We start from the raw sequence: 22,340 nt of genomic DNA on the forward strand, positions 1-22,340 counted from the left end.
ACAGCATGCAGACTCTCTCTAGACCTGTAGAAATGATGGTTCGGTTACTCGGTAATCTGTTATCCAACTAGATTAGGTCTTTTTGTAAAACCAGCTTGATTTTATTACCAATGCCTCCGCCGCCATGAGGTGGAGCTCCAAAACGGAAGGAGTCGATGTACGACTTGATCTTCTCCAGATCTACAGCATCAGAATAAGACACCAGTTCAGTTTCTGCTCTTGTAATTGCAACTCTTCACCTCTAGAGGGAACCAAATCATCATCTCACCGATCTGATGATGCACAGCCCTCTGAGTGAGCAGCTCGGGGTCGTGAACTCTCTGAGCTCCGGACAGGATCTCCTCACCCCTCATGAACATGTCGTAGGAATTGGAGTATTTCTAGAAATAAAAAATAAATAAATGTCTCTCAGAAATCTAGTTTGTTTGGTCTGAGCGAGCGAGACGCTTACGGGGTTGTTTGGATCGGGCATCGTGTAAAACGGTCGAACAGCCAGAGGGTACTTGTCCAGCACGTAGAAGTCAGTGTCGTACTGGAAAACAGCAAGAACAGCAAAAAGCTACGTGTGAATGGAAACTCTGCATGAACGGGTCTGAGGAAGAGAAACTTCTGCTTAAATCAGAGGCTGTGGAGAAAACTGGGGTTGGTTTTGTTGTGATTAAGGCAGAAATGTGTTGTTTGGTGAAGAATTCCCTCTGTCTTTAACTCACTTGCAGATCATTTTTCTCACATTTTCAGTCAAACGAGGCCAAGCCTAACATTTTTAAGCATTTACACAATAATAAAAAGTAAAAGACACTTTAGAACAAACCTTTTCCTTCACCAGACGACCCAGGAGCTTCTCATTGGGCGTACTACAGAAGAAAAGCATGGATTAATACCTGGAACAGGTGGTTTAATAACGTCTCCACTTATGAACGGGAAATAAAAATCTCTCTGCTGGACGATGTTTCACTTCCTCGCTTTGCACTCGTGTTTTAACTGATTTAATCAAGTTGAGTCACATGACAGCTCATGTGGCGTGGAGGGGAAAAGGGGAGCGTGGCGTAACCTGACCTGAGGTCATCTTCGTCGCCCATCTCCACCCCGGCCTCACGCAGCATGGCCACGCCCTCCGTGTACTCCAGCCGGAGAGTGGGCTCCAGGAATTTGAACGGCTCGCTGGGGAACTGCTTGCTCACCGTCTGGATCTCCGTCTGGAAGCTAACGAACAAGGAACAAAAGTCACAAGATGAAAGGAACCAGCAGCAGGAAGCTGGACATCAGATCAGATGTTTGATTCTGCAGGATTTGCTAAAACTCCCAGATATGATTTACTGTCATCTGCCTTCTTGCAGCAGCAGATTCCACCACCAGGGGGCGATAAAGCCACACCAGAAGGTTTGATGGATCTTTATTAGTGAAAATCACTTTTTCTCAACAGACTGTTAGAGCTTCGGGTGAGCCTCCCCTCTGCAGCTCTGGAGGCAAGCGTGGCTCCTCGGGCCCTCGTTCTTGTGACTAACAAAGACAGAAGCCTGAGTCATGTTTATATTTAAGTCTTCAACCACATGAGGACAGTTTTAGCCATTTCTCGTGGTTTTATACCGTCAGCAGGAGGCGTGAGTGTTTCTGGACCACACCATGTCTTACTTGTCTCTCAGGCCCTTGAATATCTGCACCATGGTGTCAGTGATGGACTCGATCACTTCGTGGTAATGGTAGTTGAAGGTCATTTCGATATCCAGACCCACGAACTCGGTCAGGTGACGGTGGGTGTTTGAGTCCTCGGCCCTGAAAACTGAACCAGTTTCATGTCAACGTCAGAACAAAGTAAAGAGCAGCGATAAAACAGGCGGCGGCAGAATCTCTTTATGGTTCTGCTTTTGTATGAAGGCACAAAGCTTCGACCTGAAGCTTTTTGCAGCCAACCTTCTGCATACGCCTCGACAAAGCGGGAAATTACATAAAAAATATTTCAAATGATGACATTTTCTCCTCTGAGTGGCAACCGGCAGCATCTTTGCATCCATTTGTTCCCTGCTGGACCTTTTTTCCTCTCTCTTCTCCTTCCTCCGTAGATGGTGGAGGCTAAATTTGAACAGAGCTAAGTCTACGGCCACACAGATGATCCCTGTTCCTTCGTGCTGAATCTGTGTGACCGTAACTACGGCAACAGCAGCCAGCACTATAGCACCTGAAAGACAGTAATGACCTTAAGCCCTTTGATTTGTCTGCTGTGGGGACACAGAAGCAGATGAAACAACCCAAATCCTCAATGTGAATCTGAGAAAACAGCAGAAAGCTTCGTGCCAAGCAGGAAAAAACGAAAGTGTTTGCTAGCTCATCAGATGGCGGCAGTGTTTGCTAGCTCATCAGATGGTGGCAGTGTTTGCTCAGCTAAAGACATGAAGGATCCTCCTGATATGAAAACTTTTACAAGTCCCTCTGAGTCTCTAACCGCCGAGGCCGACCACGGTGAGAGCACCTGAGGGACGTCTGGCCAACTTTAACCACGTTTGAAACGTGTCATCTCAGTTAATGGGGTCTTCGTTCTTTCGTTACGCTCCTGCTGCTCGTCTCGCCGTTTTGCATGTAAGTGCTTTAAGGTGTCAGAGGGGAGGAATTTCCACGTTTTCCATCCTTCCTTACCTGGACCCACGCAGAAGACCTTGTCAAAGTCAGCACAGATGCACATCTGCTTGTAGAGCTGGGGGGACTGGGCCAGGTAGGCGCTGGTTTTAAAGTAAGACACGGTGAAGACGTTTGCACCTCCTTCACTGGCAGCTGGAAGAGGATAAGCAGCACATTAAAGACCAAATAATCATCATTTTAGCTGACTGTCAGATCAAATCCACCTTAAATGAACCAATTTAGAGTAAATCCTAACAACAGTTCACCAAATGACTGAACATCCACCACGTGACTCTCGACACGTCTGGGTTATAAAACACGGCCCAGCCGTGCACGACACACCTGCAGCTCCCCGTTTGACTCGGACGTCATCGGTTGTGATCTGACATCCTCGTGTCACCAAAGGCAGGGTGGGGGGAGACGCTGGGCTTGTGTGATGGGCGTAGGCTTGCAGGAAGATGTGGTTTTACAAAAAAAAAATAAAACGTACAAAGTGTTGTTTGACAGGTACCGCCAAGAGAAAAGAGCGCCACTTTTGAACCGGAGCTAGACACACAACCATTGGCTGAGTAACAAAAGAGGAAGCAGAGGCGGCTTCGATCATTTTGAATTTGAAAACCACGTGGGAGACCGCAGGCTGGAGTAAAACCACGCTCTGGGGTAACAACGTGTGTAGTAGTTTACATAAATCCATACACTCCTTGTCTTTAAGGCACGAACATGAAACACGACCTCCTTTTGCATTATGTGTTGAGAAATTAACCGAACAATTAGGAGAAAGTCCCAGTTTCTTTCTGAATGATCAGTTTTAGGTTTGTTTTTCTGGTCCTAAACCAAAAACAGTGTGAAAATGTGGAAGCAGCGTGGATGATTAAGACGTTCTGTCGACCGTTTTGGGTTTTACAACTCGTCCGTTTTCGGGATCGGACTGAATCATGAACAGTTTGTAACGTGGAAGCGTCTGTGGGGGAAGTCGGCTTCACAACTGTCACACAGTGACTCATCGGACACCTGCGGGTGATGGGAACGAGAGCGTCTCCATAGAAACGACCACAAACACCGTTTAAAGGTTAATTTCAGTGTTTTTACCTGATATTATTTTAGGGGTCTGAATCTCTACGAAGCCCTTCTTGGTGAGGGTGTCTCTGAAGAGCTGGCAGACTCCCGACTGCAGGCGGAAGATGGCCTGGCTGGTGGTGGTCTTCAGGAGGACACACGCACGCACGCACACACACACACACACACACACACACACACACACACACACACACACACACACACACACACACACACACACACACACACACACAGGGCCATTACCACACTTGGAGTGATTCACTGGATTCATTACACAATCACAACAGATGTGAAAAACACGACTGCCAGTTTGTTTTTTCGTGCTCTCCCTCTCTCTCTCTCTTCATGCACCTTCTGTCTGCAGAAAAGTTGAAGCATTAATTTGCTGGCGAGGGCGAGACCTGAATGCGAGCCCAGCGAGAGCCTCGGGAACCCAAAACCCGTCATTATCGGCGTGAACGCTGAAAGCAAAGCAGGGAGTAAACTTCTCTAAGTGAATCAGGAGATTACGGTTAGTCAAACCCCCAAAGGTCTAACTGTTGGGCCACAGAGCAAACAGAAACGTAGAGGTGTACTCCCTAAAAGCCACCGAGTCATCTCAGAAGGCCACACGCTTCTCCACGGTTTACTGGCTTTCTACCCCGGTTACGCATCACCGTGAGGGCACTCGTGTCTGCCCTCTGTCCGCTTCTAAACAGGTCTGATTTGACTAAATGTGGGAAAAAGCAGAAAAGCGATTGCGTTTGAAAACTGGAAAGCTTCTAACTCCACAGTTCACTCTACAGGGCTGAAATCTGAAGCTGCAACCAGTTCAAAAAACAAGAAAATTTTCGAGCTTTCCATCCAGAAACACTTTCAATAACACCTTTGCAAAGCCGTGACTCATTTCTGCCACAGCGCCCCTCGTTAGACCTGGGAAAATCAACCTGAAGGCAGTCTGAGCGCCACGTTCAAACCTTCGAAAGCACTTCCTGTTTACAACTCATCTGCACAGCGTAGGTGTGATGGTGGATGGGTAGGTGGCGGGTAACATCCTGGCAGCTCTTCGAGTTCTGCAGTTCCTTTAAAACGCACCTGAATGTAACCTGCCAGTCAGCTGCACACAGCGCCGGTTTGAAACCCCGACTGTGGTGATAAAATACCACAGCAAGGTTTCAAATCCCCTAAATAAATCTCAGATTAAACCAGAGGAAAAGGGAAAATCCAAACTGGGAAGCTTTAGCCTCGATCCTTTTCCTCTGAGTTGCAGCGTGAAGCAGCTGATGTTTAAGCACGGCTCCGAGGGGGTTTCAGAGGAACCAGACTATTCTTGGAAGAGTTTTATTGGTCCCAGTTGGAGTGTTTGTCTGCCAGCGTGGGAACCACTTTACAGCTTCACCGTGATCTTAAGTGTGAAACTGACGACAGACCTTCTCCTGTGAGCTCCAAGTGCAGCGTGCTACAGAAACAGGTGTTATTGTGAGGCTTCAGAGCGGCGCGCCTCGGTGCTGTGGTGTCGCCGCCTTCCTGCCAGCCGCACCATCCACCCTGAAATCACTAAAACTCTGTGGCTCTCTGCTTCTGTTGCTCACATAGATTTAACACATCTCCCACACGCAGCTCGCTAAATCTCAGACGAGCCCACTCACTTCAGCGGGGACTGTTCGGGTTTGGAGGGTGTTGGTAGTCAAAACAATTTTTTCTCCCTCAATTATTTTCCTGTGAAGCACACAAGTTCCTGGATTTTCCCCGTTTTCTCTCTCTAGTAGTGACTAGGGATGTAAGAAAACATAAATGTTGTTATATTTCGTGTTACGACACTGAATAAATATCTAAAAGTCAAGCATGAATTTACATGGAAGCATTTGCTGCTTTTCTTTCGTGTGGTGCAATTCAAACTCGGACTGCTAGGGGGCAGCAGATTTACCGCATTCATTCTGACAGAAGGTGATCTCGCAGTAACTCTAGATGTGTCTTGGAAGCGTCTGATCTGAGTTTTACAATTAATTCAGTCTTAGAAATTTATAAATAAAGTTAGGCTTCAAATATCACAATTTATCGTATCTCCAGATTCTTGCCAATGCCCACTCCCAGTAGACTTACCCTGAGATCGATCACCCTGTTGTCCAGCCTGGTGTCCTGGTTCACGGTGGCTCGTCCTTCCTGAGGGAGAACCATAAACATCATCGCGATGATGTGAAATGCTCATCAGTGTTGTTTTTGACATCCTAGTTTTAGTCTTTATGCCGAAAATGTATTTTAGTCTTAAGTTTTAATAGACTAAAACTCAAAAAGGTTTTTAGTTTAACATAAAATGAAACCCATCTACTTCCGGACCACGGATCCCAGGAAGAACAAAAAAGTGAATGCAAGTCAATGGGGCTTCTGCGCCGTTTTGCAGCTGGTGGAAACGTGCCCATCGACTAACGGTGGCAAACTGCTGCGTACTACGCTTCGTAGAAGTTACGCAATGCTTACACGTCTGGTGGAAAGGCCCGGCCGGTTGTTTGTGAATATCCCAAATGGGCTTTTAAACCTCACAAGGGAAACAACTAAGTAAAATTAGCCTTTTGATATATTTCAGCATTTTAAAGTGACTACTAGGGTGAGTGATATGGCTTAAAAATAAAAATGTCAGATTTTTTATTCCAAATCTGATTTTCCGATTTTTAGCAGTAGCAACTAGCGCTAATGCCCGGACACAGTGGTCAGCAGCATGAGTGAAAGCACAGCAGCAGATAATTCTTTCTGCTAAAATCATAATATTTGTGGGAAAAGCACATACGTGAACCGCTCTAGCACCAGTGAAATGTGTGGGCTGACTGTACTCTGAACTACGGATGCCCAGGATAGGAAGTTTTTTTTTTTGGGGTATTCCTAAATTACTGTATTGACCTGAATATGAGGTTTTTTTATTGAAAATTTTAAAATGTGGGGTCGTCTTATAATCGGGGTCTAACCATTACACACCCATCACAGCAGAGGGCGGAGGCTGTATTTTCTCAACAGAAGAAAAAAATTGAGACACGAGGTCTGGAGCAGAGTGGACCGAAAGTGGGGCAAATTCATTCTATTCAATTCAAAGATACTTCATTAATCCCAGAGGGAAATTAGAGTTTCAGTACACACAATTCTGAGATCAGACATACATACATAGGCATAGACACATGACAAGAATTGGTGACTGTGGTCATTTGCAACCCGAGTCTCGCTACCTTAATAGAGACCAGAGGGTTTACATGAGGATTGGGTCAGGTGGAGGAAAAAAAGGCAATTCAGAGTTACCCTCCACAGGGAGGGCAGCTTTGCTACACAAAAAACACCTCAGACAGAAATGCAACAGACTTCAGATATTACACAACAGATGTGTCCAATAGGTGGGGAGGTAGGGTAGAGGACTCTCCAAACATCAGTGCATGCAGCCACGATAAGCAGCGCTCGTCACCTCCGTTTGGACAGGGGAGGGAGGTATTTGGGTTAGAGAGCACAGTGACTCCTGGAAACGATTCAACAGCCTTCACCAGACGCAGTCCCGTCCAGGCTGGGATAGGGAGACAGAGTTGCCATGGCGATGGCAGCATTCCACATTTCTTCTGAGGGGGGAGTTATCACTTCAGCCTCACAGGCTCAAGGGCACCAGATTCAGATAAGAACTTGTTTTGGGGCCAGACAGAGATAGTTTCCTCTCTGTCTTAAAGTTCTGTTGGTCCTCAACACCTCTCAATCCAATAATGGCGTAGTTAATCAATCCCAATCCGTGCTGACCCGTCAACTCGCTCCTTGATCAAATCCACCTTCTGTGCCAGAGTCTGAATCTCAGCCAAAGTTCCAAGCTCACGACTCATCTCGGCAATATGAGTTTGTGCGTTCGTGTAATCCATCCCTGAGCTCCGGGATTGAGCCAATATTCCTCTACAGCTAATTAATTTTCCGGTAAACCAGATAACCACTCAGGCCAAAAAGCAGGAAACCTGACACCAACACAACAAATATCCAGACTTCTTCAGAATCCTCTACAGACAGTTGGGAGACTGTTTCCAGAAGTCCATGATATGCCCAACTGGCTCTGTCCAAGAGGGGCAACCAGGAGCCCCTTCTCCCGTTCTCATCGTTGAAAAAATCTTGTCAGTCGCATTAAGAGCCCAACTGACCAGGTCCATTTTTAATAATTTCCAGTTTACAGAAAAAATGCAGAAGCGCCGTCCACCCAAAGACAGACAAAGAGCCTTGGGATAAGATAGGGAGGAGAGGAGGAAAAAAGCGTCTGTACTCTCCAAGAGCCGGAAGACAAGCTATGAGGCAGAGTTATGCAAATTTCAAGATTACGGTGCAATTCAGCAGAGGCGTGCATGGATGTATTGGATGGCGGTGAGGATGACGCTCTGGGAGGAGTCGGCAGGTGTAGCGATCTGATGGTACACCGGGACCGCAGCAGCATGAGTGAGAATGAGAGTGAGTGAGCACAGCGAGGCAGAGGGCGACTTTGATTTCACGTCAGCCAAGTTCTGATAGTTTGCATTAAAATAGTATTTTTGCTCAGTATTTGTTCTCCAATTCCCAACAAAAATAGTTTATGTAAAAATAATTTATTTTTGTCTTTTCCTGAAGGTTAGTCTTGGAAAGGGGGGTCGTCCTATAATCGGGTCAATACAGTAAATCTCCAATTTATCGCCCAGTCCTACCATTAAGATTGGATTTATTAAAACTGAGCACTACAAGAAAAACAAAACACATCTGCAAACAAAGAGCTAATAAAAATACAGAAAATAACAATAAAAAAAGCACAAATAAAAGAGTAAATGTTTCATCACGGGAGGAACTACAGCTTCTTGTCCTCTAACGCAGTCATGGACTCTTCTGGTTCTATAAATCTGTCTTCAACCAAGTCAGGAGATTGTCAGACTCGAAGACTGGGTTCGGGAGTAAGAGCTTTTATTACACATACGGTTGGCTGAAAGCGGTGCTGGAAAGGCTGACGGATGAGGTCTGAGGAGGAAAGGTGGAGGTTTAGCTGTAGTAGCTTTGGAATACTCTGATCATGGATCACGGTGGAACGATGACTGAGTGAAGAGCCGGTGTGGCGTCTTCCATATATAGACATGGATTGACGCAGGTGCAACATGGAGGGAATCCCCGCGAGTGGCATGCTGGGTAATGTGGTCCAAGACTGAAGCCGGTCAGCTGGGAGAGCCCGGCCTGGGGGCTTGGACTCTGACAGGACCCCCCGGTCCAGGGACGGCTCCAGAAGTCCCCGGGCCACCTCGGTGGGCCCAGAAGTCCGAGATGAGGGCAGGGTCCAAGATGGAGCGGGCCGGCTCCCAGGAGCGTTCCTCTGGGCCGTAGTCCGCCCAGTCTACAAGGTACTGCCAGCCCCGACCCCGGCGGCGAGCGTCCAGAATGCGCCGGACTGTGTAGATGGGCTCCCCGTCGAGGAAGCGGGCCGGCGGAGGTACTGGAGCCTGAGGTGGCAGGAGGGGGGATTCCACGTAAGGCTTAAGCCGGGAGGTGTGGAAGGTAGGATGGACGCGAAGGCTTGCAGGCAGCCGCAGCCGGTACGTGACCGGGTTGATGACCTCCTGCACGGGGTAGGGCCCGAGGAACCGGGGAGCGAGCTTCCTGGAACCGGCACGGACCCGGAGGCCTGCCGTGGACACCCAGACCTTGTCCCCTGGAGCATAGGAGGGACCCGGGCGGTGCCTGCGGAGGTGTTGGTGTGAGTAACGGGCGTTGGCCCGGGTAATGGAGGCCCGCGCCTTGATCCATGCGTTCTTGCAGCGTCTCACCAGGGATTGAGCGGCTGGCACCGCGACTTCGGGTTCCTGGTGGGCGAAGACTGGGGGCTGGTAGCCATAGCAGACCTCGAAAGGGGACATCTGAGTGGCCGAGGAGGTGTGGAGATTGTGAGACAGCTCCGCCCAGAGGAGGTACCTAGGCCACTGCGAGGGCTGGGCCGAGACAAAGCAGCGGAGGTACCGGCCCAACTGTTGGTTCGCCCGCTCCGATTGACCGTTGGTCTGAGGGTGGTAGCCAGAAGACAGGCTGACAGAAGCTCCCACTAGATGGCAGAAGGCTTTCCAGAAACGGGCCGTGAACTGGGGACCACGATCTGAGACCACGTCGACCGGGAACCCGTGGAGACGCACCACATTCTCCAGAAACAGTTCTGCAGTGCGTCGGGCCGAGGGAAGGCCCGGGAGGGCGATGAAGTGAACAGCTTTGGAAAACCGGTCAGTGACCGTTAGGATGGTGTCGAGGTCGTTGACCGGCGGGAGACCTGTGACAAAGTCCAGCCCCACATGGGACCAGGGGCGGCTGGGCACCGGAAGAGGTCTGAGGGTGCCAACCGGAGCCTGGGTGGACGCCTTAGAGCGGGCGCAGACGTCACAGGCGCTCGTGAATTCCTTAACGTCCCTCTCCATACGTGGCCACCAGAGAGCCCGTTTCAAGAACTTGAGAGTCCGAGAGAAGCCCGCGTGACCAGACAGGCGTGATGAGTGGGCCCAGGCCAACGCCTCACTGCGACAGGCCGCGGGGACGTAGAGCCGACCGGCGGGGGTCTCTGGCGGCGCTGGGTCTTCCCGGAGGGCGTTTTGGATGGCCTCCTCCAACGGCCACCCAAGGTGGGCCACGAAACGGTGCTCCGGGAGGATGGGCGCCGGCTCGGACGTGGGCGCTGAATGCGTGAACTGGCGGGAGAGGGCGTCCGCCTTCTGGTTTTTAGTCCCGGGGCGATAGGCGAGATGGAACTCGTAGGGTTCGAAGAAGAGGGCCCAGCGAGCCTGGCGAGGATTTAGCTGCTTGGCGGACCGGATGTGGGTTAGGTTCTGGTGGTCAGTCCAGATGGTGAACGGCTGAGTGGTGCCCAGAAGCCACTGCCTCCATTCCTCCAACGCCCATTTTATGGCCAGCAGCTCGCGATCCCCTACGCCGTACTTCTGCTGGGTGGTGGAAAACTTCCTGGAGAAGTAGGCGCAGGGATGTAGCCTGTCATCTGGGCCGCCTTGGGACAGGATGGCACCGGCGCCGACATCCGAAGCATCGACCTCGACCACAAAAGGGACTGCCTGATCCGGATGGCGCAGGATAGGAGCCGATGTGAAACGAGCGACTAGGTAGTGGAAGGCCCGAACGGCATCTGGGGTGAGCCGGAACGGCTGACCAGGAGGGCTCGGTCGGGTGAGAGAGGTGAGAGGTGCTACAATGGTGCTAAAGTATTTGATAAATCGACGGTAAAAGTTGCAGAAACCCAGAAAACTCTGCAGTTGCTTCAGGCTGGTTGGTAGGGGCCAGTCCTTCACCGCCTGGACTTTCTGAGGGTCCATAGTTAGACCTTGGTCCGAAATCAGGTAGCCCAGGAATGAAACGGACCGCTGGTGGAAGGAGCACTTTTCAGGCTTACAGAACAGGTTGTTGTCCAGGAGCCGGGTCAGGACAGCGCGAACATGGTGGTGGTGTTCGGCCTCTGACTTGGAGTAGATCAGAATGTCATCCAGGTAGGCAAACACCCACCGTCCCAACATGTCACGGAGGACATCATTGATGAAGCGTTGGAAAACGGCAGGGCTATTGCACAGTCCGAAGGGCATCACCTGGTACTCCCAGTGACCGGTGGGGGTGATGAACGCCGTCTTCCACTCATCTCCAGCTTTGATACGGATCAGGTTGAAGGCGCTCCGGAGGTCCAGCTTGGTGAAAATCCGCGCCTGGGAGATGGCATCCAGGGCGGACGTGAGGAGCGGCAGAGGATGGCGATCTCTGACTGTGATCTTGTTCAGTCCTCTGTAATCTATACAGGGGCGGAGATCACCCTCCGTTTTCCTCACAAAGAAGAAGCCTGCGGCACCTGGGGACGACGAGGGTCGGATGAAACCCTGCTGGAGGGCCTGGTCAATATATTCCTCCATGGCTCTGGACTCGGCGGGAGAGAGAGAAAAAAGGCGCCCCCGGGGTGGACTGGTTCCTGGTTGCAGCTTTATTTCCATGTCGTACGGGCGGTGAGGCGGCAGTGTGGTGGCGCGCCGCTTGTCGAACACCGCAGCCAGGTCCCGATAGGGCAGTGGCAGATTGGGCGGTGTTGGGCCAGGGTCACCGGTCGGGACGTCTGGCATGGATGGAGGAGGAGAGAGGTGGGCCTGGCACTGGGTCCCCCATTCCAAAAGGCGGCCCTGGGACCAGGAAATCCGGGGGTCATGGAGACGGAGCCAGGGAAATCCCAGGATTAGAGGAGAGGAGGGAGCACATATGATCAGGAACTGGAGGGTCTCTCCGTGGCCTTGGACAATCTGGAGTGGCTGGGTTCGGTTTTGGACCGGATAGGGTTGGAAGGGCCTACCGTCCACCGAGGTCACTGGCACAACTCTCTCCAAGGGGGTCATGGGGATCCGTAGGCGCTTAGCCAGATCCATGTCCATAAAATTGTCAGCAGCCCCCGAGTCCACCAGCGCGTGCATCTGGAGTGAGGCCTCACCATGAAGGAGGGTAACATGAAGAAGGAGTCTATTTGAAGAGGCGGGGGCTGAAGGTGACCCAGGCTGAGCGACCCCGATACTCAGTGGGTTCCTTCGTTTCCCGAACGTAATGGACAATTCAGGCGTCTGTGGTGGGAGGAGCCACAATAGGCACAGAGACCCTCGCGCCACCGTCGCTGTCTCTCCTCTGGAGGAAGGTGGCCTAATTGCATGGGCTCATCAGTAGAAGCGGGTCCGGGAGCAGGCGTGGGGGAGCGAGGAAGAGGTCCAGGCGCCCTGGATGGGCGAGTGAAGGGCTTGGGCCGAACCAGAACCCGCTGATCCATGCGCAGCGCCAGATCCACCACTTCATCCAGGTTCTGGGGCAGCTCCTTTCCCGCCATCTCATCCCGGATGTAGGTTGCCAGTCCCTCCAAGAAGACGGCTCGAAGGGCAGAGTCATCCCACCGCAGCTTGGCGGAGATGGTGCGGAACTCCGACGCATATGTGCACACAGAGCGCTCCTTCTGGCGGTGTTTTAGGAGTCGTGCCTCTGCCCCCATTTCGCTGCTGGGTGGAACAAACGTCTTTCTGAGGGCAGCCACGAATGCAGCGTAGTCATTGCAGGCCGGTGATTTGGAATTATAGAGCGCAGCGGCCCACTCTGCAGCGCGTCCGGTGAGCAGGGAGGTGAGCTGTGCCACTCGAGAGCGCGCAGTGGGGAAGCGTCCTGGGTGGCACTCGAACTGCATCTCGAGGGTAGCGAGCAGACCGTCTGGACTCCCCGTCTCTCCATTCCACTTCTCCGGGAGACTGAAGTGTGGCTCTCCCGTCGGGGGAGTGAGGGCTTGCAGGTGGAGAGCATGAACCTGCTGCTGGAGTGCCGTGACGGCAGTAGACAACTGCATGGAGAGATCGGTCTGGGAGTTCAGTCTGGTGTTAAGCCGGTCGACCTGGGCGTGGAGCTGAACGTTCTTGTTCACCAGTTGCTCCATCTCTCTCTTCACCTGCTCGAACTCCGCTGGATTAATGGACTCAGTCATCCTGTCAGACTCGAAGACTGGGTTCGGGAGTAAGAGCTTTTATTACACATACGGTTGGCTGAAAGCGGTGCTGGAAAGGCTGACGGATGAGGTCTGAGGAGGAAAGGTGGAGGTTTAGCTGTAGTAGCTTTGGAATACTCTGATCATGGATCACGGTGGAACGATGACTGAGTGAAGAGCCGGTGTGGCGTCTTCCATATATAGACATGGATTGACGCAGGTGCAACATGGAGGGAATCCCCGCGAGGGGCATGCTGGGTAATGTGGTACAAGACTGAAGCCGGTCAGCTGGGAGAGCCCGGCCTGGGGGCTTGGACTCTGACAGAGATGCTGCTGCCCCATTTACCTCCCCCTCACACCTATTTGTCTCTAGAAGTCAGGTGAAGAGGCAGCTGGAGAGACTCAACAGGAACAAGGCTGCAGGTCCAGATGGTGTCAGCCCCAGAGTACTGAAGGCCTGTGCAGAGCAGCTCTGTGGGATTCTGCAGCACCTCTTCAACCTCAGCCTGGCCCAGGAGAAGGTTCCAGTCCTGTGGAAGACATCCTGCCTTGTTCCAGTTCCAAAGAAAACTCACCCATCAGTTAATGACGACTACCGACCAGTTGCTCTGACATCCCACATCATGAAGGTCCTGGAGAGACTCCTGTTGGTCCACCTGAATAAGCAAACTAGGACATATCAGGACACGCTGCAGTTTGCTTATCGCCATGGGGTTGGAGTTGAAGATGCCATCATCCAGCTGCTTCAACCAACCCACTGTCATCTGGACAAAGCAGGCAGCACTGTCAGGGTCATGTTCTTTGATTTCTCCAGTGCATTTACAGGGTATATACAGCAATCCTTAAGTAAAATTTAATACTTTTTAATACTTTTTTTTACTACCTTCAGAATTTTTTTAAAACCATCACAACACTAAATTGCAAGTGTTAATCAGCGACCTATTTACACATATTTTAACATATATAACATACAAAAAGAATAGACTTAGAGACTCACTGATGTTGACAACGTATTGTACATATTTATTTTACTTAGAAAATAAGCCAGGCACTTCTGTTCAGCGGTTCAGACAGTTGACCACGAGGCCTGAAATGATGCACAACGACCACTGAATATGACGTCGTCATTATGTGACCGGATATGCTAAAGTAGGGCTGCTCGATTATGGCAAAAACAATAATCACGATTATTGTGACTGAAATTGAGATCTCGATTATTTAAGACGATTTTTCAATTTATGTAGATTTTTATTTTTTTATTTTTATTCAGTCATAAAACTGCTCAGGGCACAATCAGGGCAAAAATAAACAAGAAACAAGATGATCACTAAAATAACTCCTGATTCCCAGTATAAAAAGACCAATATACTTATAGCTCATAGTCTATGACCCAAGGGCTGTAGACATTGGTTTAAGTCATTTAAGTCTAACCAGTACAGACCCAAATACCAATATCTTGCAAATACTGACAGCAAGAATTATACAGTGGCATTTATAAATACATGCAAATTGCTGTTCACTAAATGTTGCATAGCATTTATTGAGTCGTGTCAAGGTGCTGTAGGAGTGCACTAGCACCGTGTCCTCAGAGAGATTAGTTATTATTTATCAGCGTGAGGAACTTATTTCTACCTTATTTATAAACTATTTATTTACTGGTCCATCAGTTAATGTAATAAATGTCCCAACCACAGCTGCACCCCCCACCCCCCAACCCGGTCTCACAGCAATCAGGGGCAAGCTGCACGTGTGTTTAACGCGCCGCACGCGCACATTTAGCCGTTTTTATCGGCTCAGGAGTCCGCAGGTGCGGGTGTGTGTCACTCACTCTGGTTAATCCAACAGGGAGCCGGCTCCGAGAGCTGTCTTTAGCGACCGACACATCACTACATCATTCCCTTTCCTAATGTCCTGAAGAACGGTCCGGAGTGCAGGCGGAGTGTTTAGCTAACCTGCAGGAAATGTCGACGACAGCTATCCAGAAAGTAGCTAAGGGTTACCAGAGATGTTTCTGAGGTGTTCGCTAGGTACTTTTAAGATTTAAAAAGTCAAGAAGGGGGTCTGAGAAGCTGCTAGAAATAGTGTCAAAGTCGCTAAGTTAACTTGGCAACACTGGGAGGAGCGCTTCATTTGCAACTCAAGGCAGCGCAAGTGGGAGGAGCAAATAATCGGCTTGCTTTGTTTTTATAATCGTTCAACACATTTCATTCGGAATATATTTCTATGACGATGTTCAGAATACGACATCTGATAGTCTGAAAAAATAATACCTAATTTGGAAAAAATAATACCTCTGAGACCAAATTTAACACTTTTAATGGCCTTAAATTTGACTATTTTTATTTATCACTTTTTAATACTTTTTAAAACCCCGCGGACACCCTGATTTAACACAATCCAGCCTGATGTACTTTGCCAGAAACTCCAGAAGACACAGGTGGGGGCCTCAACTATCGCCTGGATTAAAGACTACCTGACAAACAGACCACAGTTTGTGAGGCTGAAGAATTGCACATCAAACCAGGCGATCAGTAACATTGGAGCACCACAGGGGACTGTACTCTCACCATTCCTTTTCACCCTGTACACCTCAGACTTCCAGTACAAATCAGAGACCTGTCATCTACAGAAATACTCAGATGACTCTGCAGTTGTCGGGTGTATCAGAGATGGACAGGAAGCTGAGTACAGAGAGCTGGTGGAGCGCTTTGTGGCATGGTGTGGAAACAATCATCTGACCTCGAACATGAACAAAACAAAGGAGATAATTTTAGACTTCAGAAGAAACAGGGTAGAGTCAAACACTGTTTCCATCATGGGAGAAGAAGTGGAGGTGGTTGAGGAATACAAATACCTTGGAGTTCACCTGGACAACAGACTGGACTGGAGAAAGAACAGCGAAGCCGTTTACAAGATGGGACACAGCAGACTGCACTTCTTGAGGACGCTTAGGTCCTTCAATGTCTGTAGCAAGATGCTGCAGATCTTCTACAAGTCTGTTGTTGAGAGTGTAATCTCTTCAGCCATCGTCTGTTGGGGTAGCAGCATCAGAAGCAGGGACCTGAAAAGGCTCAACAGCCTAATAAAAAAGGCTGGTTCTGTTCTGGGGATGACTGTGGAACCACTGGAGGAGATAATGCAAAGAAGGATTCTCCAGAGAATCAAGAAAATGATGGACAACCCTGAGCATTCTCTTCACAAGACTGTCCGACAACGGAAGAGTGTCTTCAGTCAGAGGCTTCTTCAGTTTTGCTGCAACACTGACCGCTACTGGAGATCCTTCCTGCCAACAACCATTATAATATACAACAACTCTTTGATGACTTGATTATTATTATTATTATTCTGAGCTACTACAGCAATCAGTTTCCCTCTGGGATTAATAAAGTATTTTTGAACTGAATTGAATTCCAGGGTCATGGATGTCGTGTTTCCTTAGAGGATTCACTGGGGTATGAGCAAATTGCCCGTGAATCCACATCCTGCTCCACATGCAGGGTGGTGGTGGTGTTAGACGGGCAGACCGTCGGTCTGTGTCTCCAGGGACGACAGGTGCTACAGCAAGTGTGTAAGAGACACGCTGAATCCCAACAGAAAACACCCGAGGTACTGCTGCAGCTGCAGACGTTAGCGTACAAATAATCACAGGTGGCTCCGTGGATCCGCATTTGCATATTTCAAGCGATACGGTGATATGTGATTTGATACTGTGATGAGTTTAGTCTGGGTGTTTACGATATGTGTGATCTTCTTATGAACACAGCTAAATAAAATTAAAAACTCCTCCAATCGACCGTTTTTTAGGTCATTTATACATCAGTGGCTACAGGAGACCGCTTCACTAAAGCCTCCGCAGCAGCTTTACAAACCCAAATTTAAAGGAGAGAATCTTTAAGTGAACAATCAGTCACACGGACACATAAAATAAATTAGAGCTGAAGCACTTCTTCACTCCCCACAACTGCAGCCTCACAAATTAACACCCATAATTACCGCTGATGGAATAAAAACTCTTCTACTGCTTCATGATTTCCTCTAAAAAAGAAAAGTGCTCAATTCTTTTATGTAATTCAGAGAAATCCCCAAACACCGGCTGCTGGCAGCCTGATAAACAATGTGTGATAAAATCACCACTTTCATTGAGTGGAGTGAATCAAACAAGGTAATCAGATTTAATTACGAGACCTTTAAGTCTGCCAAAAACACGAATCCCCATTGTTCTTCTGTTTCATCTAGAGCAGGACCTAATTGTTAAATATTTTATTACAAATCCTGTCGAAACTTCTTGTTAAACAGCGACCACTCGTTCAAAAAGCAGATCCGTTTCTGCACGATGAACCCTTAAACTAATGCTTTACATGCTGTATAATCATCGTTAATCACGTGAAATGAAATCTGCAGCGTTTAGCTCTCGTCTGTCCTCACCTCCTCCCCCTCTCCATCAGGCCTGACGGCATCCTCCAGCTGCAGGGGCAGGCGCGCCTCCGCCTGGCTGATGACAAAAATCTGAGGAGAGGAAAAAAACAAATCACAAAAGAGACAAAACTGCAAAATATGATGTTTAGTAAAACACCGGTGCACCATTTCTAGGAACTAGAAGTGAGCCACATCAGAGCCGAGTACGGACGGCAGGTTTTGGAGTCTTATTTCCTGATATTTGGACATCTTTCCTCTGTTTGGATAACGGCAACGTGACTCTACCACTGACTTGCAACATTAATGTTTAATCTCCACAAAAAACACAAGCCTGGAGGAGTTCTGCTGTGTGGTGAAGTTGCTAATGCTAACAGTTAGCTTCCGCTAGCTGAGACGTTTCCCGAATGCTAAACCAACAACAACATTCCCCGTCGTGAGTCAAGATGGGCGAGTCCACGAATGTTAAGTGACAGTGTGACGTAGATCTGTCAGGCTTTTCTAATCCTAGACGTTCACCGTCTATTTTCTGTCAGAAGCTAAAGCAGGAGATATCTGTAGGAGACTATTTTCATGTTCAGCCTGCATGAAAAAGGAGTGACTGATTATAAACAGAGCTCTACACCTTTAAGTTTCAGTATGAACCAATTGTTTAGTGGAACTACAAAAGCTCCCGTCACAAGCTGGGATGTAAAATATAAGAATGATGTTTATATTAGTTGTATTACACCTGTGTCGTCTCTGAGACGTGCACCTGCTGGAATAACACCGATCATAAACGCCCTGGAGTCTGGTTGTATTTGCTCTGTCAGGCAAAAGAAACACGAGTGTTCTTATGTAGACGTGATGGGAACCTGCTGTGCATTAAAAGCGGGGGGGGGGGGGGGGGGGGGGGGTCTTTTGTGTGACACTAGCTGAAAGCACACCAACCCTTTCGATGTGGAGCTCCACGTCCTGCTGAGAGCAGCTCTCGATCTTCTGCTCCACTTTCCTCACCACCGCCTCCACGTCCACGATGCTCTCCTTGGTGATGCTGGAGGAGTGTCGGCAACAAACAAACACTTAGAACACAACTGCATCCCAACAACGTTCCTGCTAAACTCTGACCCACGTCTGCGGACAAGCTTTTTACACTTTCGTGGCGTAATATGGACGGTACAGACTGGAGTATGGATGCGGTAGAGGGACTTTTTTCTTTTTCCATCTTTCTAAAAATACAACTGCTGAAATGACATTTGCTGCCGGGAGAAAAGTGTATTTGAGAAACCACAAGAGGCTTTTACAACAAAAGCTCTATCACCCCTTTCCCTGCACTAATCAACAGTCAGTACCGGTACAGAATGGTTTACCATTTGCCCACATGCTCCTGAAAAAAAAAATTGAACTGTTATAGAAAAAGGGGGAAAATCTTCTACGAGTACGGTCACTTCCAAACAAATCTTTCCATTTTTTTGTCAGTGGTTTTGTTTATTTTAGGCCTAAAAAAATCTTTAATTCTTTAACTATATGAGGCTGGGCTCATTCACATCCATGGCTGAAGATCTGCCATGGGGCATCCCACAGGGCTTGATCTTGGGCCCACTGTTGTTCTTTTTGCATATTCTGCATACGGTCACGGCCGCTTTTAGGATTTGTTTTAAATTTCTTTTATTGGTTTTTAAACTTTTAATCCATGTTCATGTACAGCATTTAATGTCTGGCTGACATCAAGTTGTTTTTAAATAAAGGTATGGTTAAGTAATTATCTCAGGGCTGGTTAACAGAAAAGCTGATGTGGTAAACATTTCTGCCACCTACATTTAAAATGAAAGTAACATTGTGGCATAAGCAGAGGGTCTTGTTTGCTTTTAGTCACAGTGAGTTTAAAAAACAAAACTCTGTCTCTCTGTTTAAGCTTGTGGACGAAACTCAGTGGACCGTGTTAGAATAGAGAAGCACCACCAACTGCCAAACAGCGCCGGGCCAGATGGAAAACCTGCTGCAATCCGTCACTCCTTCTCATTAAAAAGCAGTAATGAGCGACTGAACATTGGGGCACTGCTGTCCCTTCAGCCCCACGACAGCTGCCACCATAGTTCCTCCCATCTAGAAGGAGATGAGTAAAATAAATAAATCCCTACATTAATAACCTTCTCTGCTGGGACTCGAAGATTGGTGGTAAAGACACACGCTGAGTAAGAACGAAGTGAAATTTGGCAAAAACCCTGTAGAGACGTGCAGAAAGAGGGTGAACATGGTCAAAGTTGGATTTATTATAAATACATATACCATTACTGCAAACCCATATCATGAAAATCTAGTATTTTCCCAAATTATGTTGTTCTCAATCCTCAGATTAGTAAGTATTTGAAGAGAAACATTGTTTTGTGCAACAATAAAAGGGTTTGTTTAAAAAACTAAGAGGATAGAAGGTGTGATATTAAACCGAATTAACCATTAAAGCAGCACGTAGGCTAACAGCTGATTCAGGCTTAAATTAAAACAACCAGGCGCACGCTCACACTCAGCTCCTCTTAGGTGGCTGGGTGAGAGGACGACGACTTGGACACACAATCCAGGAGAAGAGACTTCCCCTCGTGATGCTCGCTCTGCCCTTAGAATGATTACGAGAGGATTTACTTTTAATCCCGTCTCACTCATCTTGTCAATCACCGGTCCGAGAGCTAGCAAAGCCGACATTTTTACAGAAAAATTATGTCCGGAGAGAATTTTGGCAAATTATTGCTGCTTTAAGACGCTTGCTCTGGGGACCTGACTGCTGCTTTCACTTGTATCGTTGTTAGGTGCTAGACTTTTGCAACCGAGTCTGTCAAAACCAGATTGAGGAACTGACACAAACAAAAAAAAAAAAAAGAAAAAACTGTCACGCAGGCATGAGGTGTAAGTAAACACAAACTACGCTTTTTCTTACTTCCTTCTGTTTGCACCAAAGATAAACTGAAAATGGAACCGCTTAATTCTGATACAAGAAAGGTGCACTTATCAGCAGGAAGTCTCCTTACGCTAGTCAACTGTTGTCCTCCAGCTTTGGTTGCCATGGCGATGCACACCACAAAGGAAGTGAGGCACCGAGGCACTAAAAACCTCAGATTTGGACCTAAATTGGCATAGCTTAGCTCACAGCGAGCTAGCTGACACGTTGGAGAAGCTTTCTGAGCTTCTGAAGGGAAAAGAGCAGGTCAGCCGGGGAGAAGCTGTGGTGAAGTCGGGGGTTTAGTGACACTCGTTACAAAGGAGGATGAAAGCGTTTGAGAGGCTGAGGTCAAATCTCAGGTTTGAGGCACAAACGAGGGGTTTGATTTACAGAACGGAGTGTGCACGTGAAGCGGAAAACATTTCAAACTTGAAATGGAGAAAAAATCTGATCTTTGGTGAACCATTTGGGTTGTTTATCGGTAATCGTCCAATCAGCTTGCAGTTTGTCTGAATCTGAGCAGAAAAGATAATCTACGCTTCAGAATTAATCCCGCAGCTTCTGTCAGACGATCAGTAAGTGCTAGTTTAGCTGCAGCGCTGGAAAACTAAACCAGTTTCTCATGCGGGACGTTAAAGAAAAACATATCTTCAAGTATTTTTTCATAAAAAGGAAAAACCAGACATCCGACTGGGGGTGGATGATGACACTTCCATAATACGTTTAGTTTTATCTGTAATAAAACAGACTACTTTCAAATAACTACTCTGCTGCTCATTTCAAAGAGAGTGCTGTTGTCAGGGCCTGCTGAGCTCGCAGTGTATCTGTCTGGAACAGTTATAGAGCCTAACATGCCTACGAACAGCCTCGACACTGCTCTCTCTACCACTCCAGACCACTTACTTTCAACTTTCCCCCCTTTTTTTTGCACGTTCCTTGGAAAAGCGGCTCAGCATACAAACCCAGGCAGATGATGCGGAGCCTAAAATCCCGTCTGCTGCTGATAAACAGCAACACTTTAATCGTCGTTCGATTCTGCAACGTCTGAGTTGCCTCAGCTCGGCGTTAACGGTCGTCTCCATGCGGTCGATTACAGCTGTGGGTGTCACCTTTGGCTTCATTTAGCAATATCTACAACAAAGCTGTTTAAGACACGTAATAATTAAGGTCTTCCATGTTAAATTCACTAAACACCGGGTGTGAAACGAATGCTTGTTTTGAAATCAAGGCGGTGCACATTTCAGCAAATTGCATTATGCTGTTTTTTTAAATGTAAATTTAAACTCCCATTAGAGTCGTTTCACAATTAAGGCCCCTTGTGAACCTCTAATGGCCGCCTAAGGCAGGCCTATTACACGCCTTCCCTCTTCCACCTCTTTTAATGTATTTTGTATCCTCAGAAAATTGCGTTCCTTCATAGACAAACCAGTAATGGGCTACGATTTAGCTGCTAACATGACTAATGATGTTTGGCACTTAAGTAAGCCTCCGTTCTCTGCTGTAGCTACCATCATAATAGGAAGTGCTCCATTAAAACACACTGCTGTATTCCACCCTGCTAAAAGCCAGCTTTGGCTGTCAAGTGGAAAATGATTGATTCCCCGCCACCCCCACCCCGTCAGAATGTGTGAAAATGGACCGGCCGACAATGAGGGCCCAGGATTTTCCCACCATTGTTTTTTTTTTTTTTTTTGCCCCGTCTGACAGGAAAAACAGCCTCGGTACTCACTTTGCAGCAAACTTGACCATCTGCTTGCTGGCACGGTCCCCCACGGCGACCAGCGCTTGCACGTTGAACTGCTGCTGACGCAACACCAAGAAGCATTGCTTCCCTGAAAGCAGAGCGACAACAAT

General features: G+C 48.1%; 1 protein-coding gene across 2 annotated transcripts in view; it reads right to left on the reverse strand.

Annotated features, from left to right (window-relative positions):
• The window catches only part of dars1 (aspartyl-tRNA synthetase 1), a 35,250-nt gene that overhangs the window by 481 nt on the left and 12,429 nt on the right, over nt 1-22,340 (reverse strand). For both annotated transcript variants that reach the window (XM_015966816.3, XM_054747117.2), the window contains 13 exons: nt 22,216-22,318; nt 18,503-18,605; nt 17,585-17,665; nt 5,773-5,832; nt 3,703-3,814; nt 2,632-2,766; nt 1,633-1,780; nt 1,057-1,203; nt 812-854; nt 452-532; nt 269-380; nt 109-180; nt 1-24 (listed from right to left, as the gene is read on the reverse strand). The exon at nt 1-24 is cut by the window's left edge and continues 481 nt beyond it. In XM_015966816.3, coding sequence (XP_015822302.1) covers nt 1-24; nt 109-180; nt 269-380; nt 452-532; nt 812-854; nt 1,057-1,203; nt 1,633-1,780; nt 2,632-2,766; nt 3,703-3,814; nt 5,773-5,832; nt 17,585-17,665; nt 18,503-18,605; nt 22,216-22,318 — 1,221 coding nt within the window. The remainder of the gene's footprint in view (nt 25-108; nt 181-268; nt 381-451; nt 533-811; nt 855-1,056; nt 1,204-1,632; nt 1,781-2,631; nt 2,767-3,702; nt 3,815-5,772; nt 5,833-17,584; nt 17,666-18,502; nt 18,606-22,215; nt 22,319-22,340) is intronic.

This window comes from Nothobranchius furzeri, chromosome 14 (genome assembly GCF_043380555.1).
Source record: "Nothobranchius furzeri strain GRZ-AD chromosome 14, NfurGRZ-RIMD1, whole genome shotgun sequence".
NCBI classification, from domain to species: Eukaryota; Metazoa; Chordata; class Actinopteri; order Cyprinodontiformes; family Nothobranchiidae; genus Nothobranchius; species Nothobranchius furzeri.